The sequence below is a fragment of the Ornithorhynchus anatinus genome, chromosome X4, assembly GCF_004115215.2.
Source record: "Ornithorhynchus anatinus isolate Pmale09 chromosome X4, mOrnAna1.pri.v4, whole genome shotgun sequence".
Classification (NCBI taxonomy): Eukaryota; Metazoa; Chordata; class Mammalia; order Monotremata; family Ornithorhynchidae; genus Ornithorhynchus; species Ornithorhynchus anatinus.
The window spans coordinates 1,838,050-1,865,401 of NC_041752.1; the positions used below are offsets into that span (position 1 = coordinate 1,838,050).

At 54.7% G+C, this 27,352-nt stretch overlaps 1 protein-coding gene across 2 annotated transcripts in view; it reads left to right on the plus strand.

Moving 5' to 3' along the window:
- GRIN2B (glutamate ionotropic receptor NMDA type subunit 2B) overlaps window positions 1–27,352 on the plus strand; it is a 107,317-nt gene that overhangs the window by 57,342 nt on the left and 22,623 nt on the right. For both annotated transcript variants that reach the window (XM_029054503.2, XM_039910695.1), the window contains one exon: window positions 614–1,212. In XM_029054503.2, coding sequence (XP_028910336.1) covers window positions 614–1,212 — 599 coding nt within the window. The remainder of the gene's footprint in view (window positions 1–613; window positions 1,213–27,352) is intronic.

The window sequence follows — 27,352 nt, forward strand, 5'->3', positions numbered from 1 at the left end:
CGGTTTGGATCGTTGGCTGTCGGTTGGTCAGGTAATCTGGTGACTATTGGTCATTGCTGCCTGCTGGACCAACTGACATCAGAATCTCAGCGCTGACCGCTGACTCATCTCCGTCCCTCCCGGCTTCAGCCTCGGTGGCGCCCAGCTCAGCCCAGGGACTTGACTTTCTGGGGGTGGGAACGTGACCAGGAAGGCGCCGGGAGGGACCGTGCGGAAGGATGGCCCGGAGGCAGCTGTGGAAAAAGCACGGGATTTGGAGTCGGTTCTGCTCCGGTCCACTCTGGGAATGTATGTCACTTAACCGCTCTTGCCTCAGTTTTGTCCTCTGTGAAATGGGGATAGGATGCTTGTTCTCCCTCCCTTTTTAGACTGTGAGCCCCATGTGGAAGAGAGACTGAAACTGAGCTGATTTTCTTCCCCAGTGCCTCTCCACCACCCAGCATCACGACGATTTGATTAGACTGTAAAATTAGATGACATTAGCTTACATTACATTAGAACCCTGGTCCTTCCGACCTCCAGGGTCTATCCACTAGGCCAGGCTTCTTAAATACGATCGATCGATCGGATGATTGATTTCAGCGCCCCCCTCTCTCTCTCTGCCCTTTCCTAGGACGACTCGTCCATGTTCTTCCAGTTCGGCCCATCCATCGAGCAGCAGGCGTCCGTCATGCTCAACATCATGGAGGAGTACGACTGGTACATCTTCTCCATCGTCACCACGTACTTCCCCGGCTACCAGGACTTCGTGAACAAGGTCCGCAGCACCATCGAGAACAGCTTCGTGGGCTGGGAACTGGAGGAGGTCTTGCTCCTGGACATGTCCCTGGATGACGGGGACTCCAAGATCCAGAACCAGCTCAAAAAGCTCCAGAGCCCCATCATCCTCCTCTACTGCACCAAGGAAGAAGCCACCTACATCTTCGAGGTGGCCAACTCGGTGGGCCTCACGGGCTACGGCTACACGTGGATCGTGCCCAGCCTGGTCGCGGGGGACACGGACACCGTCCCTTCCGAGTTCCCCACCGGGATCATCTCGGTGTCGTACGACGAGTGGGACTACGGCCTTCCGGCCAGGGTGAGGGACGGGATCGCCATCATCACCACGGCGGCTTCCGACATGCTCTCCGAGCACAGCTTCATCCCCGAGCCAAAGAGCAGCTGCTACAATACCCAGGAGAAGAGGATCTACCAGTCCAACATGCTCAATCGGTAAGACGCGGGGGACGGGGGCGGGGTAGGGGGCGGAAGGCCTCGGGGGGTTTTGGAAACGATGTGCTCGACACGTGTTATCCCCGGAGCTTCGGAACGGGAAGACACTTCCCGCCAATCAACTCTCCAGTCACACAGTCCCTTCCTTCTGTGTGCCTGGTGTCAGTTTCCTGTCTCAGAAAGCCACCACGCGGGTTGCCCCTCGCCTGAGATTTTCCCGCCTCTGTTCTTGAGCGGTCCGCCCATAGCCTGGTGAGGAGGACAGAGGCGAGGGGAGCTACCGGTGGCTCTTGGGCGAGAGAGGGCTGGGGGAATAGCCGGATGTGGTGCCAGGAATGGAGGCCAGGGAGAAGGAGGGGCCGGTCGGATCGTTTCGGCAGCAGTGTCGTCTGTACGGGACGCTGGGAGGCGGCGGAAGAAGCGGGCACGGGGTGTCAGTCGAGGCCCGAACATTGCAACACACTTGGTGGGGGCTCTCTGGAACGTGACACCCTTCCCCTCTCCACATTCCCCCAGCTGGGCCATTCATGTGCCCAGGGAGACCTGTGGATGGAGAAAGAGCCATTCACTGCAGGAGAGAGGGAGGACAGGTGGAAAGTGGGAAAATCTCAAAGCAGAACCGTCCTCCCTATCTCCTGTTCTACACGCTGGGCCATCCCTGGCCAGCTAAGCCACGAGGGAGTGGGGACGAGAGGGCGCTCTGCTGTAGGAATGCCCGAGCAGGATTCCTAAAGGGATGGTTCTAGGCCCAGTCTTTGTTTGCTAGTGCTAAAATGCCCCCTCCCTGTCAATGGGGCCTAGGTTTGGGAGCCGGATTCGACTCTCACGGAACTCTTATCGAATTCCTGCATGGGGTTGACGTTTATTGACTTCAGGGTACGTGACATTCGATCTGGTATCCGGGAGCGCAGGGCCGGCTTCCGGGGGCACACGAATTGATGAAGAGGGGGAAGGGGACTCGGGGAGCCGTCGGCGGCGACTGTTGAAAACTTGAACTTGCTCTTGGCCTCCCCCAGGGCCGGGTGGAACCGGCAGCCAGGTTCGCGTGGACTCTGAAGGGGAACCCGGCAACTCTGGGGGGGTAGGGACGGTGGTCCCCCTAGAGAGAAACACTGTAGGTCGGTGGTTTGACCGGAATACTGTGTGCACATGGGGTGTCATCTGATCACGTCACCCCTAGGTGCATGGGGCGTTGAAGCGGTGACCTCATTCACGTTTGCATCTTCATACCGTTAGAGACCCCGTCGGTCAGACGCTTCCCACTGGAACCGTCACTCTGTTGGAGGATAATCCAGTCCCACATGGGACTCACAGAGTGAGGAGGATGGAGACTAGGTATTGAATCCCCATTCTGCAGGTGAAGTAACCGAGTCACAGAGAAGTGAAGTGACTTGCCCAGGGTCACAGAGCAGGCAAGCGGTAAAGCCGGGATAAGACTCAGGTCTTCCCACTTCCAGGCCCAGGCTTCTTGCGCTAAGCCACGTTGCTTGCCCAATACAATAGAGTGAGAAGACAAGATCCTTGCCCTTGAGGAACTTCCAATCTACTGCTGTGCACACCAGTCAGTAGATCGATCGTATTTATTGAGCGGTAACTATGTACTGCACTGAGCTCTGGGGAGAGTCCAGTAGAGTTAGCAGACATGATCCATGCCCTCGAGGAGCTTCCAGTCTACTCTGTGCAGAGCACTGGTCCGAGCACTTGGGAGCCGGCCACCTTCAGCCCCAAGGCACTTATATCCTCATCCCTAAATAATTTATTCTTACTAAAGTCTGTCTCACCCGTAGACTGTCAGTTCACTGTGGGCAGAAAACATGTCAACCAACTCTTGTATTGCCCTCTCCTAAGTGCTTAGTAGAGTGCTCTGCACACAATCAGTGCTCAATAAATACCCCTGATTGATTGATTGATTGATTGAGAGCCCGAGAGTCAGTGGCCACAATCCCTGACCCCGAGGATCCGACAGTTTACCGTGTGCAGAGCGCTGGATGGGAAAAGGAAAAAAAATGATAGAAGGATTTGGGCAGATTTATTGCAGCGGCACCAGCATCTGACAAGCCGATCATCATGAGGGATTTATTTCCTGATGAAGGTGGGTGGGTGGGTGGCCGTGTTGCAATATGGAAGAGATGCCGCAGGCCCCACAGGCTGGGGAAGATTTAAAGCCCATTCCTGTGTGCGTTTCCCCTTTCTCAACAGCAGCCCGTGATCACCGACCCTGTCTTCCAGGTTGGGAGCAGGGTGGCCTAGTAGGCAGAGCGGGGGCTTGGGCGTCAGGAGCCCCGGGTTCTAATCCTGGGCGCATTCCCTGGGGCTTTTCTGGACCTCTGCTGCCTCATCCATAAAACGTGCATTCGATACCTGTCCCCGGCCAGTCGATCCGTGGCATTATTGAGCGCTTACTCAGTGCAGAGCACTGGATGAAGTGGTTGGGAAAGTCCTACACAACAAAGTTGGTGGGAGTGATTCACTCATTCATTCCATTCAATCATATTTATTGAGCGCTTACTGTGTACGGAAGACTAAGCCCCAGGGAGAGTACAATATAATAATAAACGGACACCTGTCCGCAAGGAGCGTGGCCTAGAGGAAGGAGCTTGGGTCTGGTAGTCTGAGGACTGGGTTCTAATCCTGGTTCCGCCGCTTGTCTGCTGTGTGACCTTGGGCAAGTCATTTCACTCGTCTATGCTTTGTTTACCTGATCGGTAAAATGGGGATTAAGACTGCGAGCCCCATGTGGGGCAGGGACTCTGTATAACCTGATCAGCTCGTGTCTACCCCATCGCTTAGTACAGTGCCTTAACAAATACCATAAAAATAAAAGGAGCTTACAGTCTACGGGGAGCTTAGCGCTGGAGCCCTGTGGGGGATGGGGGCTGACCTTATCGTTCAGCACTTACTATGGCTAAGCGCTGGGGAAGATAGATACCGGTAAGTACCACAGTTACTGTTTTCAGGATCGTTGAAAAGAGAGCGGCCCGCTTTGGCCGGAATGTGAAGGCAAAATTGGGGAATGGTCTTCCCGGCCGCCCCCATGGTGACCGGGGTCAGTGGGTTTTAGACAGACGGCGAAAACCCATTCCCTCACCTTTCTCCATCCCGCCTTCTCTCCCTCTCTCTCTCCCTTTGTTTCTTTCTCCCTCCCTCTCTCTTTCTCCCTCCCTCTTTTTGTCACTCCCTCTCTGCCTCTCTCCCTCTCTCTCTCTTTCCCTCTCTCTCCCTTCCTCCTTTTTTCTTTCTGTCACTCCCTCTTTGTCTCTTTCCCTTTCTGATTCTTTTCCACCCTTATCTCCCTTCCTCCCCTCTTCTTTCTGTCACTCCCTCTTTCCCTCTCTGTCTACCTTTATGTCTCTCTCTTTTCCTCCCATTCCCTTCCTCCCTTTTTCTTTGTCATTCCTTTTTTCCCCACTCTGCCTCTCTCCCTCTCTCTCCCCTCTTCCCGGCTTTTTCTGTCACTCCTTTTTTCCCTCTCTGTCTCTCTCCCTTACTGTATCTCTCTCCTAAATTCCTTCTTTTTTTCTATTCTCTTTCCCTCTCTCCCTTTCTGTCTCTCTCTCTCCCCCTTCCCTCCCTGTCTCTCCCTTTTTTCTTTTTATCGCTTCTTCTTTTCCTCTCTCTCTTTCCGTCTCTCTCCCCGTCTGTCCCTTTCTTTTTCTTTGTCACTCCCTCTTTCCCTTTGTTTCGTTCCCTCTCTCTCCCTTCCTCTCTTTTTCTTTCTGCACCCCTCTTTCCCTCTGTCTCCTTCCCTCCCTATCTCTGTCTCTCCCTCTCCCTCCTGTCTTTCTGTCCTTCGGTCCCTTGCTCATTTGACCACTCGCGCCCTTTCTCTCTGTCTCTCTCCTTCCATCTCTCTCTGCTTCCCTCTCTGTCTCTCTGCATCTCTCCCTCTTCCTGTCACCTCCCTTCCTCAGGACTGTCCCTCCCACCTGGCGTCAGTCAGCCAGCTGCTTTGGCTGAGCCCCACGCCCGCCCGTTCGTTCGGAGCTTTCGGACCCCACGCCTGATTTCCCGTCGGTGCCGTCGGGATGGTTGCTTAGCTACAGGCGCACGTGGATCGTCGCAGTGGGGGAGGCACAAGGAGAGTCCGCATGCTTCCATCCCTCCTAGAAACTCCGAGATCCCTCCACCTTCCCGGCCCGGGCCCAGCGGAAGCCGAGGCCGGATCCCGGCGTCCGTCGAGCCTCTCTTAGGGTCCCCTAGGGTGCCTGGGGGTCAAAGGGCATTCAGGATGGGCACTTTTCCACCCGGAGGTTGATGGTGATGGGATTTATTGAGCTCCCACTGTTTGCGGGGAAGGCAGATGGCTCTCCCCCATCCCATCCCTCTCCCACAGTCTCAGTGGGGCCAAATGAGAGTCAAGAGACCTGGGTTCTGATCCCGGCTCCGCCTCTTGCCTGCCGTGTGACCTCGGGCAGGGCACTCGACTTCTCTTGGACTCAGTTTTCTCATCTTGAAAGTGGGGATCCAACATCCATCTCCCACCCCCTCAGACGGTTAGCCCCTCAAGGGACAGGGGCAGTGCATCGATCGCAGAGCTTAGCACAGTATCCGGCACATACAGTAATGTGAGATTCTTTGACGGTAAGCATTTATCATTAGTTTCAATTCCAGAAGAGCGACCTCCCCCCCAACCCCCAGTCCCACCTCACCTCCCCAGGCCTGGATCCCTTCCTGCCGGTGCCCATCCCAAAGTCAGAGAGGGTGGCAGGCCGCTCTGGAGGAGTTCGCCAGGCAGGGGGACGGACCCCCCCCACCCCCGGACTCTGGAGGTCCCGACAGGGCGGACGGCCTTGGGATTTGCCCCCGGAAGTGGGTGGGGGTGGTGAGAGCGAAGGCACCGGGCGGGCAGGGTAGTTGCCCCGTGATTATTATAGACTGCCAGTGGCTCACCAATGCGCACTCACTGATCTCACACCCACCCACCCCTACCCACCCCCCACCCGCCCTCCAGTCCTCCCACGCTGAGCACGCAGGCTCCCGGCTGAACAGATGGGCTCTACGGCGGGCTCTGGGGGCCAGCAGCATCGGAAGGCGACGAATCCAGAGGGGAAACAGATCCCCTCCCACCGGCCCCTCCCACCCCCCAAAGTTTACACCCTGGAACCCCCGGGCGGCCCTCCACTTCCAAAAGCAACAGGGCCTTGTGGAAAGAGTCCGGGCTTAAGAGTCAGAGGACCCAGGTTCTAATCTGGGCTCTGCCACTGGCCTTCTGTGAGACCTGGGCATGTCCCTTCTCTTCCCAGATCCTCAGTTTCCTCATTAGTAAAGTGGGGATTCAACGCCTGTTCTCCCTCCTCCTGAGTCCCAAGTGGGACAGGGACCAGGGCCGACCTTATTTTTCTTTATTTTTGCTTTTATGGCATTTGTCATAAGCTTACTATGTGCCAGGCACTGCTCTAAGCACTGGAGTAGACACAAGCTAATCAGGTTGGAGAAGTCCATGTCCCAAGTGGGGCTCGCATTCTGAATCCCCATTTTACAGAGCAGGTAACTGAGGCCCAGAGAGGTGAAGTGACTTACCCAAGGTCTCACGGCAGACAAGAGGGAGCTTACGGTCTACTCTGTGCAGAGCACTGGACTGAGCGCTTGGGAGAAAATGACTGAGTCAGTTGTCACGATCCCTGCCCTCTAGTACTTTACGGTCTAGTGGAGAAGACGGACCCTAAAATAATTTTGAGATAGGAGGGAGAAGGAAGAGCGTGTAGGGAAATGAACCTGTGTGTAATAGGGGTAGGAAGGCAGGGTGAATGGAAGTGAGTGCGAGTACACAAGTGTGTGGTGGTCACTGATGCTCTCTGGGGAGGGCTCTCGGGAGGGGCAGATTATGACTTGGGGGGAGTAGTCTGGGAAGGCCTCCTAGAGGGGTTGAGATCTCAGGAGGCCTTCGAAGATGGGGAGAGCAATGGTCTGGCAGACGTGAAGTGGGCGGGTGTCGGGATCACCTGTGGCTCCTGGGCCTTTCCGTCTATCGCTTTGGGCCACAGAGACGGCTGCCTCGCATTTGGGTGTCCGGTCCCCTCCGGGGTTGTCCTGAGGTTGGACCGTCCAGAGAGAACCGGACGGTCGTCCCCCAGCTGGTGGTCAAGTATGACTGTTACCGTTCACCGGCAAGGTGGCCAGCGGCTGGAGACCCGTTAGATCTCTCCCTACGGACACTGGTCTCACAGGGGCTGGGGGACGTCTGGTAAAGGGAGGAGATGGGGAGTCTGGCCACAGGTCTGGGCCCGTGGGCCTCCTCGTGTTTCCATCTGGGGGGAAAACGATCCTGGGAGGTGGACGGGAAAGGGGAAGAAGGTCAGGATGATCGATTGATTGATTCTGAGGAAAAATGGCCAAAATGGGATTTTGCTCCCCCAAGCTGAATTGCCCGGCAAACAATTGAGTGTCCTGTATAAGGATTCTGGCATTTCGTCTCTGGGGGTGGCCCTTCTGTTCCCAGGCAGGTTCTCACCGCCTGCCGTCTCCCCCACCAACTCCCCGTCCCCCGCCCCCCTCCCCGCATATGGCTTTCTCTCCGTCTCGCCCACCCAGATCCTGCTTCCTTTCTGACTCTCCGTGGAAACTGATTTTTCTCTCTGGAGAAAAATGGATCTTTTGTGGCTGGAAGAATTTGCGGTGGTCTGAACCCCAGAGGGAGTTCTCTGCCCTATAGCTCTTTGGGGTTCCTCCTCTGTTTTCCCCCCGCCCCTCCCTCCTCCTTTCCCTCCTCCCCGTCTCTCTCTCCTTCCCCTTCCAAGACAGTGAGCTCAATCTCAATCTCTTTCTGTCTTTGTCATTGTCTCCGTCTTCCTATCTGTCTTTTTTCTTCTTTAATGGTATTTGTTAAGCACTTACCAGGTGCCAGGCAGTGTCACTAAATGCTAAGGGAGATATAAGCTAATCAGGTTGGACAGATTCCATGTCCCACATGGGGCTCACAGTCTTAATCCCCATTGAACAGATGATGTAACTGAGCCACAGAAAAGTTCAGTGGCTTGGCCAGGGTCACACAGCAGACAGGTGCCGGAGCCAGAATTAGAACCCATGCCCTCTGACTCTCAGGCCCAGACTCTTTAAACAAGGCTATGTTGCTTCTCTTTCTCTGTCTCCCACTAACTTCGCTCCCCAAACTCCCCTCTGCACTCCAGGCTCTCTGTTCATTGATATGCAAAGTGGGCTAGTGGCCACTGATAATAATGATGGTATTTGTTAAGCATTTACTATGTGCCAAGCACTGTTCTAAGGGCTGGGGAAGATACAAGCTAATTAGGGTGGACACAGTCCCTGTCCCACAGGGGGCTCACGGTCAATCTCCATTTTACAGATGAGGGAACTGAGGCACAGAGAAATGAAGTGACTTGCCTAAGGTCACCCAGAAGACCAGTGGCAGAGCCGGCATTCGAACCCAGATCCTTCTGATGCCCAAAGCCGGGCTCTATCCACTAGACCACGCTGCTTCCCCTGATCCTAGAAAGAGAGAAAGCAGAGGGGAGGGTGGTGGTGGGCCGTGATTGGGAAGAGAGGGTTAATGAAGGGCGGTCATGGGAGGGTGAGGGTCCCGGATGATGGGGAATGAATGCCGATCTGGGGGGCGAGGGCCTGGCCCCGGGGGTGGTGCCCTCACCCTCAGCCATCTCTCCCGAGGACTTAGCGAAGGGGAGACAACAGGTACACATCTTTCCTGACCCCCGTGGAAGCCGACTTGGAGGGTCTGCACGGCAGGGGTCCCGCCATCAACAGCCAAGGGTCCCGGCGATGGACGGGCAGGATGGGAATACGGGAAACCTCCAACAGCCGGTTGAAGGGGAGGGCTTTGAGGGTGGGACCATCGGGAGGGTCACAGGAGGCGGGGGGGGGCAGGTCCGGTGGCTCACGTTAGGGACCTGGGGCGGGAAAGAGTCAGAAGAAGAGGGAGCCCCGCAGGTGGACAGCCCGGAAAAGACCGGCCGGGTGGGGCTACGTGCCCCAGTGGGGACTTCTGGGAAGGATTTTTGAGAAGCAGCATGGCCTAGTGGATCGAGCCCAGGCTTGAGAGTCAGGAGGACCTGGGTTCTAATCCTAGGTCCACCACTTGTCTGCTGGGTGACCTTGGGTAAATCTATTAACTTCTCCATGCCTCGGTTACCTCATCTGTAAAATGGGATTAAGACTGTGAGTCCCATGTGGGACAGGGACTGTGTCCAACCTGATTAGCTTGTATCTAGCTCAGCGCTTAGATCAGTGGCTGGCACATAATAAGCACTTAGTAAATACCATTAAAAAAAGTGGGAAATTCTACTCGAGTTGGCATGGGACCAACTGGTCCCATTTAATCCATCAACAAATGGTACTGATTGCGCGCTTACTCTGTGCAGAGCACTGTACTAAGCTTGGAAGAATTCAGTGCAACAGAGTCAGCAAACGCGTTCCCTGAGCTTAAGGAGTTTACAGCCTAGAGTTCTTTTTACATGGTCAGGCGGCAGCATGGCTCATTGGAAAGAGCAAGGGTTTGGGAGTCAGAGGTCATGGGTTCTAATCCCGGCTCTGCCACTTGTCAGCTGGGTGACTTTGGGCAAGTCACTTAATTTCTCTGTACCTCAGTTACCTCATCTATAAAATGGGGATTAAGACTGTGAGCCGAACACGGGACAACCCGACAATCTTGTACCTACTCCAGAGCTTAGAACAGTGCTTGGCACATAGTAAGGGCTTAACAAATACCATCGTTATTATTATTGTCATTATTTATGACACCCTTTCAAAGCCAGAAATTGTAGGAAACTTTATGTGCTGGCTGTGTCCCTCAGCCACGTCCTGGACTAAACAATCAATCAGTGGTATTTATTGAGCACTTTCTCTGTGCGGACTACTGTACTGAGCAACTGGGAGAGTACAGTGGAGCCAGTAGACATGTTCTCTGCCCTAGAGGGGCTTACAATCTAGTGCCAAACACTAGACTGAGTGCCATAGAGTTAGAAGAGTGGAGAGTTGGCCACAGAGTGGAGTAAGGACCAGATGGGGGAGAGACAGGAGGCTGGGGGAGGTCAGCGAGGAGGTCAAGACAGGACACGACGAGTGCCCGGACTGGCATGGCAGCGGTTTGGACGGAGGGGAAAGGGCAGATTCTAAAGACGCAGCCCGAGATTTGAATCTATCCCGGCGCTCGGCACCTAGCAATCCCATCAGACGCATCCTGATAATTGCTTGTCGGGATGCGATCACGGCGAACAGAATCCATTTTCAAATCATCGAAGACACAAAGGAGGCGGCGCACGCGTTCCCCAGGCCGGGACTAGAAGCCGAAGACGGGCGGGCCGAGCCTGCCGGTGCCCGGGAGGGACAGCTGGGGGCCCCCCACCGAGCGGGCAGAGAACCGGCTGCGGCCCAGGGAAGGGGCCGTCAGGTCTGTTGCGAGGGTGAGAAGATAAAGACCGCCAGGATGGCCGTGCCAGAAGCGAGGAGACAGACGCCCCGTGGCCCGTGCCAAGCCCCAGGCGCGATGGGGAGGTGCGGGGGGGGGGGGGGAGGGGAGGGGGAACAGGAGGCCGAAGCCAGGGGATTAGCCATGTGAAAGAGTCATTTTTCAATTAGGCGGAAACCGGCACGCCGCACGCCGGCTTACCTGAGGTCGCTCGGACCCACGGTGGTCTAGAGGGATAGTAGTCCCGGCAGTAATAGGAAAAAGTAGTACTCAGAATAACAGTGGTGGAATTTATTAATACCTACCATTTTTATTATTATTATTACTACTCCCACTCTTACTAAGCACCCACTCTGTGCCAAGCACTGTACTAAACCCTGGGGGAGATCCAAGGGGCAGAGTATGAGGGTAATGGACATAAATGCTGTGGGGCTGGAGGTGGGATGAATAGCAAAGTGCTTAAGTCGTACACAGCCACGTGCACAGATGACGCAGAAGGGAAGGCAAATAGGGTGGGGGAAAGAGAGGTTAGGGTGGGAAGGTCCAAGGGGAGGGAAGATGGGTATTCGATCCCCATTCTACAGAGGAGAAAACAAAGGCCCAGAGAAGTTAGGCGACCGCACAGCAGAGAAGAGGCAGAGCGGGATTAGAACTCAGGATCCGGGCCACCCCGTCCGGCTCGGGCGGGTCCGAGGAGGCTGGGATGACCCGACTTCCTTCTCCGGGTTGTCGGGGGGGGGCGTGGGAGGAGACGCCCTTCCGGGAGAAGGTGGCACAGACGTGACGCTGAGTCCGTGACGTGGAATCCCTCACACCCTCGCTCACGGTGGCCAGGAAAACAGCGCCAGGCCCCACTCAAGCTTGCACCATGGCTATCGTCCTCTCCTAAGCGCTCAGTCCGGTGTTCCGCGCACAGTAGACCGTCAGCTCCTTGAGGGCAGCCGCCCTTCCCCGTGCTGAACCCGGAGAGCAGAAACCTCAACCGGGCTCTGCTCTGAGCTGCGGGCCCCATGTCAGTCCCAAGCTACGGCGCCTAGCCGCCCCAGCCCCCCGGCTTGGAATGCTTCCGGGCTCTGGGCTCTGGCCCCGAGTGGTCAGGGAGTTGGCCAGGGGGTCGGGGGGGTGTGTGCCAGGAGGATGGGCCCTGACACCCACACAATATGCGGAGGGGGAGGGGGAGCCCCCTGCAGCTGGGAGAGAGGTCTGGGTGACCCTCAAGCTGCAGTAATTACTCGAGTTCTGATTAAAGCCCCGGAAGAACATTTCATCAGATGATTCTGATTCAGACTAGCAAGATAACGAGCCAATCTCCAACTCCAGCCAAGCACCTTTTTACACTCACTCTTCCCTGCACACGCTCCAGCCCATCCTCCCCACCCCCGAGAGCGGCCGGTTGGCCTGGTTTTATACCGGACGGACCAGGTTTTCCGCTAGCCCGTCCCCCATCTTCAAGGCCCTCCCTCCCGGAGGCCTTGCCCACCTGAGGGTGGCTAACACGGACACCTGCCGTCTCGCTGGGCATGTGGTGAAACGTGATGATGGCGCAGGCACCATTTTGAGGAATTGCCGATGGCTCTCGAAGAATCCCGGGCACCTCTCCGTGGCTTCCCCGCCCCCCCAGATGCCGGGCTGTGCTGGTCGGGGAGGGCTCCGAGATGCAGCCCCGTGAGCATCTGGTCCCATGTCGGAAACACCCAGTGGACAGGCCACTGAAGAAAGGACGGTCCGGGCTAGCTGCCCCAGAACCGGGCCGTTTAGATCATATGATCGGCCAGATGTAAGGAAATGAAAAAGAGGACTAAGTGGTGCCTCTCCTTAAAGATGCTATTTCTCAAGCGCATCCTTCTCACCCTTCCCCGAGCCGGCCACTGAGGTTGGCACTGGGCAATCTGGTCGGACGCTGTCCCGGTCCCCAGTGGAGCTCACGGGCTATGAGGAAGGGAGAGCAGGGAGCTGAGTCCCATCTCGCAGAGGAGAAAACTGAGACCCAGAGAGATCAAGAAGTCAAAGGAAGCCTAGAGCATGGGCCTGGGAGTCGGAAAGAACTGGTTTCATTCATTCATTCAATAGTATTTACTGAGCGCTTATTATGTGCAGAGTAATTCAGCTCGGCCCCTTGCCTGCTGCGTGACCTTGGGCGAGTAACTTCAATATTCAGTGTCCCGGTTTCCTCACCTGTCAAATGGGGATTCGACACCTTTGCCCATCTCCCACTCCCTTCTGCTCCCTTTGCTCTTCGCCCCCTCCCCCCAGCCCCACAGCACTTACATCTTTATCTGTCATTTTATTTATTTGTATTGATGTCCGTCTCCCTGCCTCTAGACTGTGAGCTCATGGTGGGCCGGGAATGTCACTGTTCATTTTTGTAATGCAGTTTCCCAAGCACTTAGTCCAGAGCTGTGCACAGAGTAAATGCTTAATAAATATGTTCGAATAAATGACTGAATGAAATACCTACTCTGCCTCCTACTTAGACTGTGACAGGGACAGGGACCGTGTCCGACCCGTCGATCTTCAATCTCCCCCGGTGTTTAGTACTGAGCTTGGCACCTAGTAAGCTCTCAGTTAGAGATCCCGATTATTTCGATCACGACGAGTCACCCAAGGGCCCGTGGCGGGCCCCGGACAGAGCGGGGCCCGGAGCCGGGGCCCGGAGCCCAGGCCCGGCGACCCCGCCCCCTTCCCCCGATCGCGTGCGCTCCCCACCAGGCCGCGCCGCCCGCCTGGTCGGGTTGGAGCCGAGCCTTTCCGAACAGGTGACGCTCTGGAAGCAGACACGGCGGGGGCGGGGGCGGCGGCACTGGCAGGGCCGATTGGGCCGGATCCAGCCCGTTCGCCTGCTGCAGGCCTTCTGGCGAAAACTCCGGGGAAGTTGACATTAAAAATGATATTTGCTTGAGTCAGATCCAGTCCAGTCCTCGTGATGACATCATACTTCGAAAGCGGCCCCTCCTAGACCACCTCCAACCCCTCCCGTGTCCCCGGTCCCGGAGGTGAGAACCCCATCGTCCGAGCCAGAGATGCCCTTCCAGTCGTGGAGCTCTCTCTCCCTCGCCTCAAGTTGGCCGAGGGTGGTCTCTTCTCCCACCTTTCCTGTGCCCAAACCTGGCACCTCTACCTCCTCCTTGATTCTTCTCTATCAATCAATCCTATTTACTGAGCGCTTACTGTGTGCAGAGCATCGTACTAAGCTCTCGGGAGAGTCCAGTATAAGGATGAAGATAGAGAAGCAGCGTGGCTCAGTGGAAAGAGCACGGGCTTTGGAGTCAGAGTTCATGGGTTCGAATCCCGGCTCGGCCACTTGTCAGCTGTGTGACTTTGGCCAAGTCACTTAACTTCTCTGTGCCTCAGTTACCTCATCTGTAAAATGGGGATTAAGACTGTGAGCCCCACGTGGGACAACCTGATTCCCCTGTGTCTACCCCAGCGCTTAGAACAGTGCTCGGCACATAGTAAGCGCTTAACAAATACCAACATTATTAACATTATTATTAAGGATATAATGGACACGTTCCCTGCCCCATTGAGCATGCAGTCTAGAGGGGAAGACAGACATTAATATAAATAAATTATGGATACGTACGTAAGTGCCGTGGGGCACTCACTTTTCTGATTGGTTCGGATACTTCTTCAGGAAGTCACCAGGAATTACCCTCCCGGAACCCTCCTCCCTTTCCTAAGTGCAGGGGCTAGAAGAACTGGCCTTTTACTGGCAGCGTGGCCTACTGGAAAGAGCACAGAGTAAGTGCTCAATAAATACCATTAAAAAAAAATACCATCCTCACCCACCCCTACTCCCACATCTTGCCATTCGCAGCAGCAGCGGACTCCCCAAACCACGGGAACCTGCCCACCGTATCTGGCGCGTGAGGAAATCGTACCTTCGCCCGGTCGGGTCCACCTGACCGACTGCATGTCGGTGAGACTTTTTCCCATCTTAGGTTTCTCTTCGTGCCAGATCAAATGGCGAGGCAGCAGGGCTGCCCGGCCAGGTGGCCGTTTCACCCGGGTCGAAAATCGGAAAGGCCTCACTGTGCCTCTAAGGGCCAAAATCACCTAGAGAAATGCCACTCGGCGTCCACCCGGCCAAGATTCTGTCTCCCACGGTACTCCCAAAGGAACTGGGAGGAACCGGGTGACCAACAGGTGGTCCCCGATCCTAAGTTTGATCATAGAATGAACCTGTCTCCAGGTAGAGAAATGGTGCTTCCTCGTTGCAAGCAGGGACGACCTTAGTCATCCATCATTTCTCTGGGACAGCCGCCACCGACGACGACAGGTCACACTTCCTTTCCGACAATTATTCAGCTTCCCCTTCCGGTTCCCTCAGAACTCTCGAGAGGGGGCCGCCCCGGCCAGGCTACTTGTTTCCACTCTGCTACAAACGACACTGGCCGATCGGAGGAACCGGCTTCAATAGCGGAGATCACACGGAAGGCTTAACAAACTTTCTTCTTCAGTAAAGGCGGATTTCGAGAATTTACTGCACCTTTGGGATTTTCCCTCTTTCATCTCTGGGCTACTTCTCTTACCCTGAGATGGTCCGACCCCCTTCCCCACCAATTCCCTAACTGGCTTCCAATGGTGGAGACATCTTTATGGCTAGCTGGGTTATGGGTTGCTAGGTGCTCCTTGAACATCTCTCTGGCCCTCTCAATTTTCCGTTTGTGGCCTGACCCACCACTCTCCTCGAGCTTTCCCATTCTCGCTCGATCGAACTTCCCATCTTCGAAGAGATGGCCCGGCCCGTTCCCACCGCTAAACTCTCTCACTTCACCGGTAAGAGAGAGCCCCGACCCCAAGCTGACCGTCCCCCTCCGCATCCCCGACTTTCCCACAGAGTCGACATTCTGGAACCATCGACTGGGTCGGTGTACGTCCCTGTTCTGGGTCTCAGTGATGCCAGTTACGTAAAAGGTTCTCGCGAGCTTCCAAGACTTTCAATTCCTCCGTTTGATTTTTTTTTTCTTTTTAAGGCTTTGAGCATTAACGTGGAATCGTCTGTAGATTTTGGCTTCGCTCGCCTGTTTCTACATCTGCCAGTACCCCGTTTGATGGGCAGTCGAACCTGCCCTCCCGATTTTCTTCCAATTCCCGCTGGAGTCGCTCCAGATCCCTCTTCACCTCCCACGCCCTCGCGTCACCCTCGTCCCGGGGATTATGTCAATCCGGCTCTTGCGCTGCTTCTCCCGGCGTCTGATTTGGAGGATCCATGGGTGCCTGCGCCCCTTTGGAGGCCTGGACTCCTGGGGCCATCTAGGTTCTGGGAGCCCACCGCCCTGTATAAGTTCTTTTTGTCCCCCCACCCCATCACAGAGCTTCCCAGTTCCTAAGGAATCCAATCCTGACCCCCACAGCCCCCGTCATCTTTTTTTTTAAATGGTATTTGTTAAGCGCTTACTATCTGTCTGTACTAAGTGCTGGGGTAGATACAAGCTAATTGGTTGGACACAGTCCCTGTCTCACAAGGGGCACACAGACTTAATCCCCAATTTACAGATGAGGTAACTAAGGCCCAGAGAAGTGAAGTGACTCACCCAAGGTCACCCAGCAGACAACTGGCAGAGCTGGGATTAAAATTCAGGTCCTTCTGACTCCCAGGGCCACTCTCCATCCACTAAGCCACGCTGCTTTCTCTGCACCAGTTTTCTGTACTCAGGCTAGAACATTGCCTGTCTCTCAGATCCAGCATGGGGAATGTAAGCATTTGAAAGAAACCCTCCCTGCCCTCGAGGAGTTTTCTGTTTACTGCGTTCAGAGCTCCTCAGAGAGTGCTTGGGAAGGTACGCTAAAATAGATAGGCACGATCCCTGCCTCAGAGGAGTCTAGGATCTACTGCGTGCAGGACACAGGCCTGAGAGCTGGGGAGAGTCCATCGAAGTCCGTAGACACAATTCCTGCCCTCCAGGAGCTTCCAGTTGCACATGCCGAACCCAGGAAGGCGGGGACTGTAGGTGAAAGGTGCCCCAACCCATCTGTAAAGCGATCCTGCCCTCATCGGGCAGGTTGGCATGGGGCTTCCGGAAGACCCCCATCCACAGCCCTGGCTGAGCCCAACGGGCACTCAGAGAGGAATAGATCTGGACCAGAATCCTCGTGGGGTAGAGTGGAGGCGACTCTGGGGTCTTGGGTCATTTGGTGACATTTCGGGTTCATCGCCTACAATATCGGATGCCAGCAGGTGAAGGTTCCTGGACGTTTCTAGTGACCTCTGGCTGGCGATTCTCAGGGCTGGTGGAGGGCGGGGGGGTGGGGGTGGTCTTCCTCTCTCATCCCAACCTGCTAGCTGTCATGGACCCCTCTCTGAGAGGGCCAGTGGGGGAGAAAGAGCAGCGCCTGGGTAGGAGCTGATTACTGCCATCGTCAGAGGTTCTCAAGTTGGCAAAATGCTGCTCGGTGCGAGAGGCGGGTCTAACCGCGGAGCAGGATTTAGCGGGAGGAGGGACACAGTCTGCGTCTCCCTGGGATTCTTTCAGGCCATACCTCCGATTCTCTCCCCCTAGTCTCCTTCTCCCTCGATCCTCCCCCTTTTCACTTGGCTTTTATGCGGAAAGTTGGAGTCCTCTGCCTTTGAAATCAGTCAACTGTTGGTGTTTATTGATTGCTTACTGGATGCAGAGCACTGGACTGAGCACTTGGGAGAGGACGACAGCGTCGGTAGACAGGATCCCTGCCCTCGAGAAATTTACAATCTAGCGGGGCGACGGGCACCAACATATCTCATAGTGCTCTGAGGGATGGGATCGTTCTGGGCAACCTGGACTGTCACCTCTTCGAGTAAAGCTGCTTTCTCACTGGCCAACAAAGCAGCCTGCGTGGGAAAAGCAAATCTCAACCCACGCTGGCTCATTCAGGGGCTGCAGATTCCCTCCCCTGTGGACTGGGGGTGGTCCCACATCATTTCTCTGGCTTCTCTCTCTAAGCCTTTCACTGCCCAGATTTCTCCCACGGAGGAAGCAGAATAACAGAGAGAAGTGAACCTCAGTTCACTCGGGCTCCTTTCGAGGGTCTCTGGAGAAAGGCCGTGGAGGTCTTGACAGTAATCAAACACTGTGATAATCGATTTTATTTTACAGTGCTTAGATTAGTAGATTAGATCGTATCTATCAGCCATTAGCATTGGCGATGATCAGATCAGAGAGTTCCCATCCCACGTGGGGCTCACTGTCTAAGAAAGGAGAGGGCAGATATCGGCTTGCCATTTTTCAGGTGAGGAAACTGAGGCCCTGATAGGTTAAATGAGAGGTGGTGAGTTAGAAGAACCGAGTTCTCATCCCGGCAGTGCCTCTTGCCTGCTGCGTGACCTTAGGCAAGTCACTTGATTTTGGGGGGCCTTGGTTTCCTCTTCTGGAAAATGGGGATTCAATGCCTATTCTCCATCCTTTATAGAGTGGGAGCCTCATGTGGGACCGATTAACTTGCATCTACCCCAGCGCTTAGTAGAGCACTTGAGGCATGGTATTATCGCTATTAATAATGATGGTGTTATTCATGAAGAGCTTGCTATTATGGGCCTTATTCAAGGTCCCAAAGTGGGGCTCCTGATTCCCAGACCTACATTTCTTCCCCAGAGCCTAGTACAGTGCTCTGCCAATAGTAGACCCTCCATCGATAGTATGGATTGGTTGATCGATTGATCGTTCACTAGGCCCTGCTCTCTCATGGATCTATCCATCCTTTCGGGACCACGGCAAGTGTACCGGATCAGTCCCCGGCCCCACTGTCCCTCGCTTGGTGGGCCCGGAATGATCAGACCGGGGGCGGGGAGGGGGCGACGGGCAACTCCCCTCCCCTGCGGCTCAGGCCCCGCCCTCGGCGTGCGTCCCCCGGCCGCCCCCGAAGCCCATTTCGGGGATCTTGACTGATTTCGGCAGCTCCCTACCCGTGCGATGCCGTTGCCATGGAAACGTTCCCCAGCCCCAGCGCCGCACTCTGTTTCTCTCTCCCTTTCTCTCTCTGTCTCTTCATCTCTCTCCCCCTCTCTCTTCCTAAAGCCTGTTGCCATGGGAAACTTATCGTCCACTCGGAATTCCAGAGCTTCTTGTCCCCCTGCCCACCTCCGCCCGCCAGCGATTACAATCGTCCTTTCCCGGAGTGGAGCTGGGTGTGGGGAAGCGGTCAGGAGGGGGTGCCCCATGCCCTGACCCCAGACCCCAGCTGGACCCGTGGAGGCATTCAGGGAACGCCTCTCCTCAGCACGATTTTTCCTGGCGCCTACGGCGGGGACCGAGCCCCTTTTACGAGAAACGGCATGGATAGAGTCATTTCCCTTCTGTGGGCCTCAGTTCCCTCATCTGTATAATGGGGATTAAGCCTGTGAGCCCCATGCGGGTCGGGGACTGTGTCCAACCCGATTGGTCTGTATCCACCCCAGTGCTTAGTACAGTGGCTGGCACATAGTAAACAGCTAACAAATACCACAAGTATTATTATTATTATTATTATTGGTGGGGGCAACCAGTGGGGGAAATGACCCACCCAGGGACCTGACTCCCGACTTGGGCCCTGCTCTGGGAAACTGGAAGAGCAGGGAGCGAGCATGGAGAGTGCCCCGACCACCCCCCGCCCTCGTGTGCACCCCCTCCTTCCCGACATGCAGATCTACTGGGGAAAGGACAGGCAGAGTTCAATCCCTTCTCTCCTTCACCCCCTCCATTCTCCCAGCCATTTCATTCATTCATTCGTACTTACTGAGTGCTTATTGTGTGCCGAGCACTGAACTAAGCACTTGGAAGAGTACAATGCAACAATAAACAGACACATTCCCTAGCCACAAGGAGCTTTAGAGCCTAAACGGGTGGGGCTGGATGTGGGAAGAACCAAGGGAGTGAGTCAGGGCGATGCAGAAGGGTGTGGGAGAAGAGGAAAGGAGGGCCTAGTCTGGGAAGGCCTCTTGGAGGAAATGTTGCTATTTGTTAAGCGCTTACTATGTGCAGAGCACTGTTCTAAGTGCGGGGTAGATACAGGGTAATCAGGTTGTCCCACATGGGGCTCACAGTCTTCATCCCCATTTTACAGATGAGGTAACTGAGGCACAGAGAAGTGAAGTGACTTGCCCACAGTAGCAGAGCTGGGATTCGAACCCATGACCTCTGACTCCCAAGCCCAGGCTCTTTCCACTGAGCCACGCTGCTTCCCAATATGCCTTCAAGCAGGTTGGCTCAGTGGGAAGAGCACGGGCTTGGGAGTGAGAGGTCGTGGGTTCTAACCCCGGCTCCTCCACTTGTCAGTTGTGTGACTTTGGGCAAGTCACTTAACTTCTCTGTGCCTCAGTGACCTCATCTGGAAAATGGAGATTAAGACGGTAAGCCCCACAGAGGGACAACTCGATAACCTTATATCTCCCCCGGCGCTTAGAACAGTGCTTGGCACATAGTATCAGCTGTGTGACTGTGGGCAAGTCACTTAACTTCTCTGGGCCTCAGTTACCTCATCTGTAAAATGGGGATGAAGACTGTGAGCCTGACGTGGGACAACCTGATGACCTTGTATCTACCCCAGCGCTTAGAACAGTGCTCTGCACATAGTAAGCGTTTAACAAATACCAACGTTATTATTATTATAGAAAGCGCTTAACAAATACCATCATTATTAATAATAAGGCTTTCAAGGCAGGGAGAGTAATTGCCTTTTGGACTTGAGGAGGGAGGATATTCCGGTGTAGTGGTGGTGACTCCCCTGTGAAGATCCCCGGGCCGGTGGGACTGGAGGAAAGAAGGCAGGTCTGCGGGGCGGGGGCCCAGGGTTCTAATCTCAGCTCTGCCCCCGGCCTGCTGGTTGTCCTTGAACAGGCCACAGTTTCTTCATCTGCCAAATGGGCAGAGGAGACGATCCCTCTGCCTTGCAGGGATCCTGAGAGGACTTGATGAGGGGACTGAGAGAGAGCCGTTCTGGAACAATGAAAGGACCCTTATGTTGAGAAGAAAAGGCAGAAGGCGGTGTTAATTGGCAGGCATGTGGTGAGCTTGAGGGCATGAGAGCTTACCTGGAGGCTCTGATCCCTGAGGGTGTTTGGAGGAGGGCAGATCACCGAGGCATTAAAGGACCCCCGGGCGAGACCCCAATTCGGTTCAGAAACGGGGCACCGAACCAGCTTTCTTGACCTGTGATTCATTTTAACATCTTAAGGGCAGGGAGCATGTCTAGCAGCGGGGCTCAGTGGAAAGAGCCCGGGCTTGGGAGTCAGAAGTCATGAGTTCGAATCCCAGCTCTGCCTCTTTTCAGCTGTGTGACCGTGGGCAAGTCACTTCACTTCTCGGTGCCTCAGTTCCCTCATCTGGAAAATGGGGATGAAGACTGTGAGCCTCACGTGGGACCACCTGATGACCCTGTATCTACCCCAGCGCTTAGAACAGTGACCCGCAATCTCGGTGTCATCCTTGACTCGTCCCTCTCGTTCACCCCACACATCCTATCCGTTACCAAGACCTGCCGGTTTCACCTCTACAATATCGCCAAGATCCGCCCTTTCCTCTCCACCCAAACGGCTACCTTACTATTACGGGCTCTCGTTATATCCCGGCTAGACTACTGTGTCAGCCTTCTCTCTGACCTCCCTTCCTCCTCTCTCGCCCCGCTCCGGTCTATTCTTCACTCCGCTGCCCGGCTCATCTTCCCGCAGAAACGATCTGGGCATGTCACTCCCCTTCTTAAACAACTCCAGTGGTTGCCTGTCGACCTCCGCTCCAAACAAAAACTCCTCACTCTAGGCTTCGAGGCTCTCCATCACCTTGCCCCTTCCTACCTCTCCTCCCTTCTCTCTTTCTACCGCCCACCCCGCACGCTCCGCTCCTCCGCCGCCCACCTCCTCGCCGTCCCTCGGTCTCGCCTATCCCGCCGTCGACCCCCGGGTCACGTCCTCCCGCGGTCCCGGAACGCCCTCCCTCCTCACCTCCGCCAAACTGATTCTCTTTCCCTCTTCAAAACCTTACTTAAAAATCACCTCCTCCAAGAGGCGTTCCCAGACTGAGCTCCTCTTCCCCCTCTACTCCCTCTGCCATCCCCCCTTTACCTCTCCGCAGCTAAAGCCTCATTTTCCCCTTTTCCCTCTGCTCCTCCACCTCTCCCTTCCCATCCCCACAGCACCGTACTCGTCCGCTCAACTGTATATATTTTCGTTACCCTATTTATTTTGTTAATGAATTGTACATCGCCTCGATTCTATTTAGTCGCCATCGTTTTTACGAGATGTTCTTCCCCTTGACGCTGTTTAGTGCCATTGTTCTTGTCTGTCCGTCTCCCCCGATTAGACTGTAAGCCCGTCAAACGGCAGGGACTGTCTCTATCTGTTGCCGACTTGTTCATCCCAAGCGCTTAGTACAGTGCTCTGCACATAGTAAGCGCTCAATAAATACTATTGAATGAATGAATGAATGAATGCTCTGCACATAATAAGCGCTTAACAAATACCAACATTATTATTATTATTACCTTGTGAGGCTGCGGTTGGGGGAAGGGGTCCAGTACCTTATTGAAAGCACACCTACTAAGAGTTAGACTCTCCCCCGTTTAGACTGTGAGCCCGTTTCTTGGCAGGGATTGTCTCTATCTGTTGCCGAATTGTACATTCCAAGCGTTTAGAACAGTGCTCTGCACATAGTAGAGGGAACGCCCTCCCTCCTCACCTCCGCCAAACTGATTCTCTTCCCCTCTTCAAAACCCTACTTAGAACTCACCTCCTCCAAGAGGCCTTCCCAGGCTGAGCTCCTCTTCTCCCTCTACTCCCTCTACCACCCCCCCCTTCACTTCTCCGCAGCTTAACCCTCTTTTCCCCCCATTTCCCTCTGCTCCTCCCCCTCTCCCTTCCCATCCCCTCAGCACCGTACTCGTCTGCTCAACTGTTTAGATTTTCATTACCCTATTTATTTTGTTAATGAGATGTACATCGCCTCGATTCTATTTAGTTGCCATTGTTTTTACGAGATGTTCTTCCCCTCGACTCTATTTATTGCCATCGTTCTTGTCTGTCCGTCTCCCCCGATTAGACCGTAAGCCCGTCAAACGGCAGAGACCGTCTCTATCTGTTGCCGACTTGTTCGTTCCAAGCGCTCAGTACAGTGCTCTGCACATAGTAAGAGCTCAATAAATACTACTGAATGAATGAATAGTAAGCATTCAATAAATACGATTGAATGAAAGAATGAACCTCCTCCGAGAGGCCTTCCCCGACTAAGCCCTCTTTCCCTTCAACTCCCTTCTGCCTCGCCCTGACTCGCTCCCTTTATTCCTCCCTCTCTTCCAACCCCATACGACTAATGTCCATATCTGTCATTTATTTATTTCTATCGGTGTCTGTCTCCCCCTCCTAGGCCGTAAGCTCATCGTGGGCAGGGAATGTGACTGTTATACTGTTATGTTGTACTCTCCAAAGTGCTTAGTAGAGTGCTCTGCACACAGTAAGTGCTCAGTAAATACGACTGACCGACTCGCCCAACGGCTCAGTCCGGTGCTCTGCATCCAGTAAGCATTCATCAGATAGTATCGATTGATTGTAATGCCAGTCACACAGTAAGGGCTTAACAAATGCCATTATTATTATTATCGGTACTAGTAATATTCCTGGAATTTGATTCCTATTCCCACCTTTATTGGCTCCTCCCTCTCTAGTAGGGTCAGCCATGTAGAACCCTCAAAGGAAACAATCAATGATAGTATAGGGAATCCAGCAACTCGATGGTCACGAATACATCAAATATAGGCAAGAGTCTACCAGAGGGTGCAGGAAGGAACCGAGGGGAAGGGCTGGGGAGGAGCACTGTCATCTAGTGGAAAGAGCACGAGCCTGGCAGTTAGAAGGATCTGGATTCTAATCCCAGCTCCGCTACTTGTCTGCCGTGAGACCTTGGGCAAGTTCCTTATCTTCTCTGGTCCTTGGTTCCCTCATCTGTATAATGGGGATTAAGACTGTGAGCCCTACTGTGGGAAAGGATTGTGTCCAACCTGATTATCTTGTAACTACCCCACCGCTTAGAACAGTGCCTTATACGTAGTAAGACTTAACAAATACCATTATTGTTATCATTGTTATTTTTCAAAAGAATGGGATCAGGCCCGGGCTCAGCCCCACCCAGCAGTTCAAGATTGAAAGGAGAAGGGAGAGCAGGGACCTCATCCCCATTTAACAGATGAGGAAACTTAGGTTCGGCGGGGCCGGAATTAGAACCCACCCCTCCTGGCCTTGTGCTCTTTCCACTGAGCCCTGTCCCTCCTCTAAATAGAGTGATCCGTCCCCTCGGGAGTGTGTGCCAAATCCCTGGACAGAGGACTGACCGGCGAGACCCTCGAAGAGCAGCGGGTCTTCGAGTGAGCAGGCAGGCAGGGGCTGGTACGCGACCGGAAGTGCTGAGCGTGAGCCGCGCATTCCGCCACCTCTAGAATCTACTCCCGGCGCTTGGCAACCGATCGGTGCCCTCCTCGGCTCGTGCCCGTGTGCACCCCTAGCTTGTCTCAAGCGCTCTAGCTGCGCCTGTCTTTCCGTCAGCCTGCCTAGATAGAGTGGAAGCTTCTCGCGGGCAGGGGTTGGCTCGCTTTGTTATCCCAAACCACCTAAGCGTCTAGCCCCGGAAGCGGAGGACCAAGATGCGGCTGCCTCTCCCAGAGGGCAGCCCACGATGAGCTTACGGCCTAGGAGGGGGAGACATAATCCTGATGACCTCTTCCGGCTCTGCAATATCGTAGACCACCGATGGTTTGGAAATGGGGAATCGGTCCCCAAGAAGCCATTTAGACGGAGGGGAGGACGTCCGGTGGGAAAAGCGGAAACGACCTCATTGGATTGTAGACTGTGAACTTCCGGTGGGTAGGGAACGTATCTACCAACGCTGTTGTAGCTTCCTGTCCCGAGTGCTCAGTACAGTGCTCCTCACACAGTAAATGCTCAATAAATACCTCTGATCAATAAATTCTCCTGCCCACAAATGAGTATCCCAGCGTTCTTCCAAGCTCTGTTTTCCCTAATGCCTCGGACCTCCGCCGTGAGGGATTCCAAATCTCACCCCTCTGCTGAGGGGAGATCGTGTGGAGAACCGGCTGCCTGGCGCCTCGAGCCAATGATCACGGACCGCGGCTTCCTGCGGAGGACCCGGAGCCGGTCTCGAAAGCGATCGGCGTAAGGGCTCCTCGGAGATCGGCCTCGGCCCCAAAGAGTTAACGGTTTAAATACTCAGTAATTTTTGGAGACGGTAAAGAGCGCGTTTCCATGGAGACATCAACGTTCAGAGGGAGGGAGAGGGAGGGAGTCGGGATCCCCCCGGACGAGGAACGGAACCGTTGCGTTCTAACTCCCCGCGCCCGTGGGAGGGGATTATCGGCCATTCCTTTTAATTGACTCCCTTGAGACAGTGCGCTTGAGGTTCCCGGGACCACCTCGGCTGCTCCCGAGCAAGAGGGATGAGGCAGAGCGGGGCAGGGGCCAAAACCCGCTTCTCATCCCCCCGCCCCTCACCCCCCGCCCCATCCTGGAATTTGAGGAAGTAGCGGGGCCTATTGGGAAGAGCCTGGGTCTGGGAGTCAGAGGACCCAGGTTCTAATCCCTCCTCTGCCACGTGTCTGCTGGGTGACGTTGGCTCACCACTCTATGCCTCAGTTTCTTTATCTGTAAAATGGTCACTTAATCCTATTGTAGACCGTAAATTCCCTGTGGGCAGGGGATGTGTCTGTTTCTTGTTGTACTGTACTCACCCAAGTGCTTAGTATAGTCATCAGTGCACAGAAAGCCTCAATAAATATGATTTACTGGCTGACTGACAACTCCCCTTGTCCTCCCACCTATTTAGACTGTGAACCCCATGAGGGATGGGGACTGCATCCAACCTGATTATCTTGTATCTACCCCAGCTTGGCACCCAGTAAGCACTTAACAAGTACCACAGTTGTTCTTATTATTACCATTATTAATCATTATTTAGTTGGAAAAGGTCCCCAGAGACTTCATTTTTCCCAAAGATTCTGAAGTGTTCCCGCTTTGCACGGTAGGCGGGATGGCCTGGCGGAAAGAGCTCGGGGTCAGGCCTCAGTTCCCTCATCTGCAAAATGGGGATTAAGACCATGAGCTCCGTGTGGGACAGGGACTGTGTCCAAACTGATGAGCGTGTGTCTACCCCAGTGCTTAGAACAGTGCCTGCCACATAGTGAGTACTTAACGAATACCATCATTATAATGACCCGGCACTGATCTCATTCGGTGCCCCTCAAAGTGGCTGTGATGGAGGGAGGGGCCGAGGACGGCAACCCCATTTTACAGATGAGGAAACCGAGACCCAGAAAGGCTGGGCGACTGGCCCTTGGTGGCCACCTGGGAGTCCAGGGGCGGAAGACGGAATCTGGGCTTCCCGCCTCCCAGCTCCCACCTCTTCTTCCAGAGCCGTTACCGGGTCAGCCTGACCATCCATCCGGCCCGGGATCCCATCTCCTCAGGGATGGGATGTTTGGAGGTTGCGTGATTGCCCTGACATCCATCCCGAAGCTGAGAGACGGGCCCTCGGGCACCACCAGCCCCAATTTCCCCCTCTAACGTTGATCACTTTCCTGTAATGACGTGGTGGGGACCACTCGCCCAAGGATCTATGTGAAGCCCTCAAGGAACTGCTCATATTTTCACATCCTGACTTCCCTTGGGGACAAATTCCTTAGGCTTAACCACCCCCAACCAGGGGTTCCTTCTGCCTAACGGTAGAATGCGCGACCTTCTATTTACATTTCAAACCGACTTCGGTAACGGGCAGAGATCGAAGGACCCAATGCTTAAAAAAAAACCACGTCCTGCTGGTAGACCACTTAAGAAATGTAACGGCCTCGCCTGGACTATTTTTTGGCAGAAAGAGAGAGAGAGAGGGAGAGAGCACTGTTTCGGGAATGGACCATTCAGAGAAGGAGTCTAACAAGGGAAAAGGAATGAGCTCTCTGAACTCCAGGTCTTTTGTGGAAACGGAAGCTGGATCGAGCCAGATCTGAGAGCCGGTAGGGCTGAGATTCAGCCACGACAGGACCTGAATTCTGGGCTTCCCTTAGCGACGAGGGGGCTGTGGGGCCGATTTTTGGTGTCTCCGGGTGGGGGTTGAATCCGCGGGCCGCTTCACCCCGGGAGCCGCCGGCTGGTGACTGGGTGGGCCCACGCTTTGGTTCTGGTCTCCACCATCCTCTCCCACCTTGCCCAGTCATCCTTTAAAAATCCCCTCCCCCCACCAGCCATAGCCCGGAAACGTTTTCCCCATTTCCTTTTAGCTCCCGTCGACCCCGACATCCTCACGGCAGACCCCTTCCCCCTCACTGCAATGGTTGGTGCTGTATTTTTTTAACCTTGTGTCCACTCTGGTCGATCGATTGTAAGGATCGAGCTTCTACCGCGTGGCCGAGCCCCGAACCCAGTCTGAGAGAGTCCTGTGTAGAGTTGGTAGACAAGATCCCCGCCCTCGAAGGGGAGACAGACGCTGAAACACTCCACAGAAAGGAGGAAGAAGGAATGGTAGCCGCACGTAGGGGGTGAAGGGGAGGGAAACTGGAAAAGGGTCAATGGGGGTGACCACTCTGGGGCCCCAGTATTGTGGGGAGCTCTCCCCAACAAAGATCCCAGTCAGAGGATGCTAACACCATCTCAGAGTGCAACTCTGGGCTCCCTAAAACCTTGAAAGGGGGGCGCTTGGCAGGCCCCACATCCTTAGCCGCCTCCTTAGACTGGGAGCCCACGTGGGAAAGGAACTTGTTTCTACCCCAGTGTCTGGCACAAAATAAAAGCATTTGACAAATACCACAGTTATTTCCCCT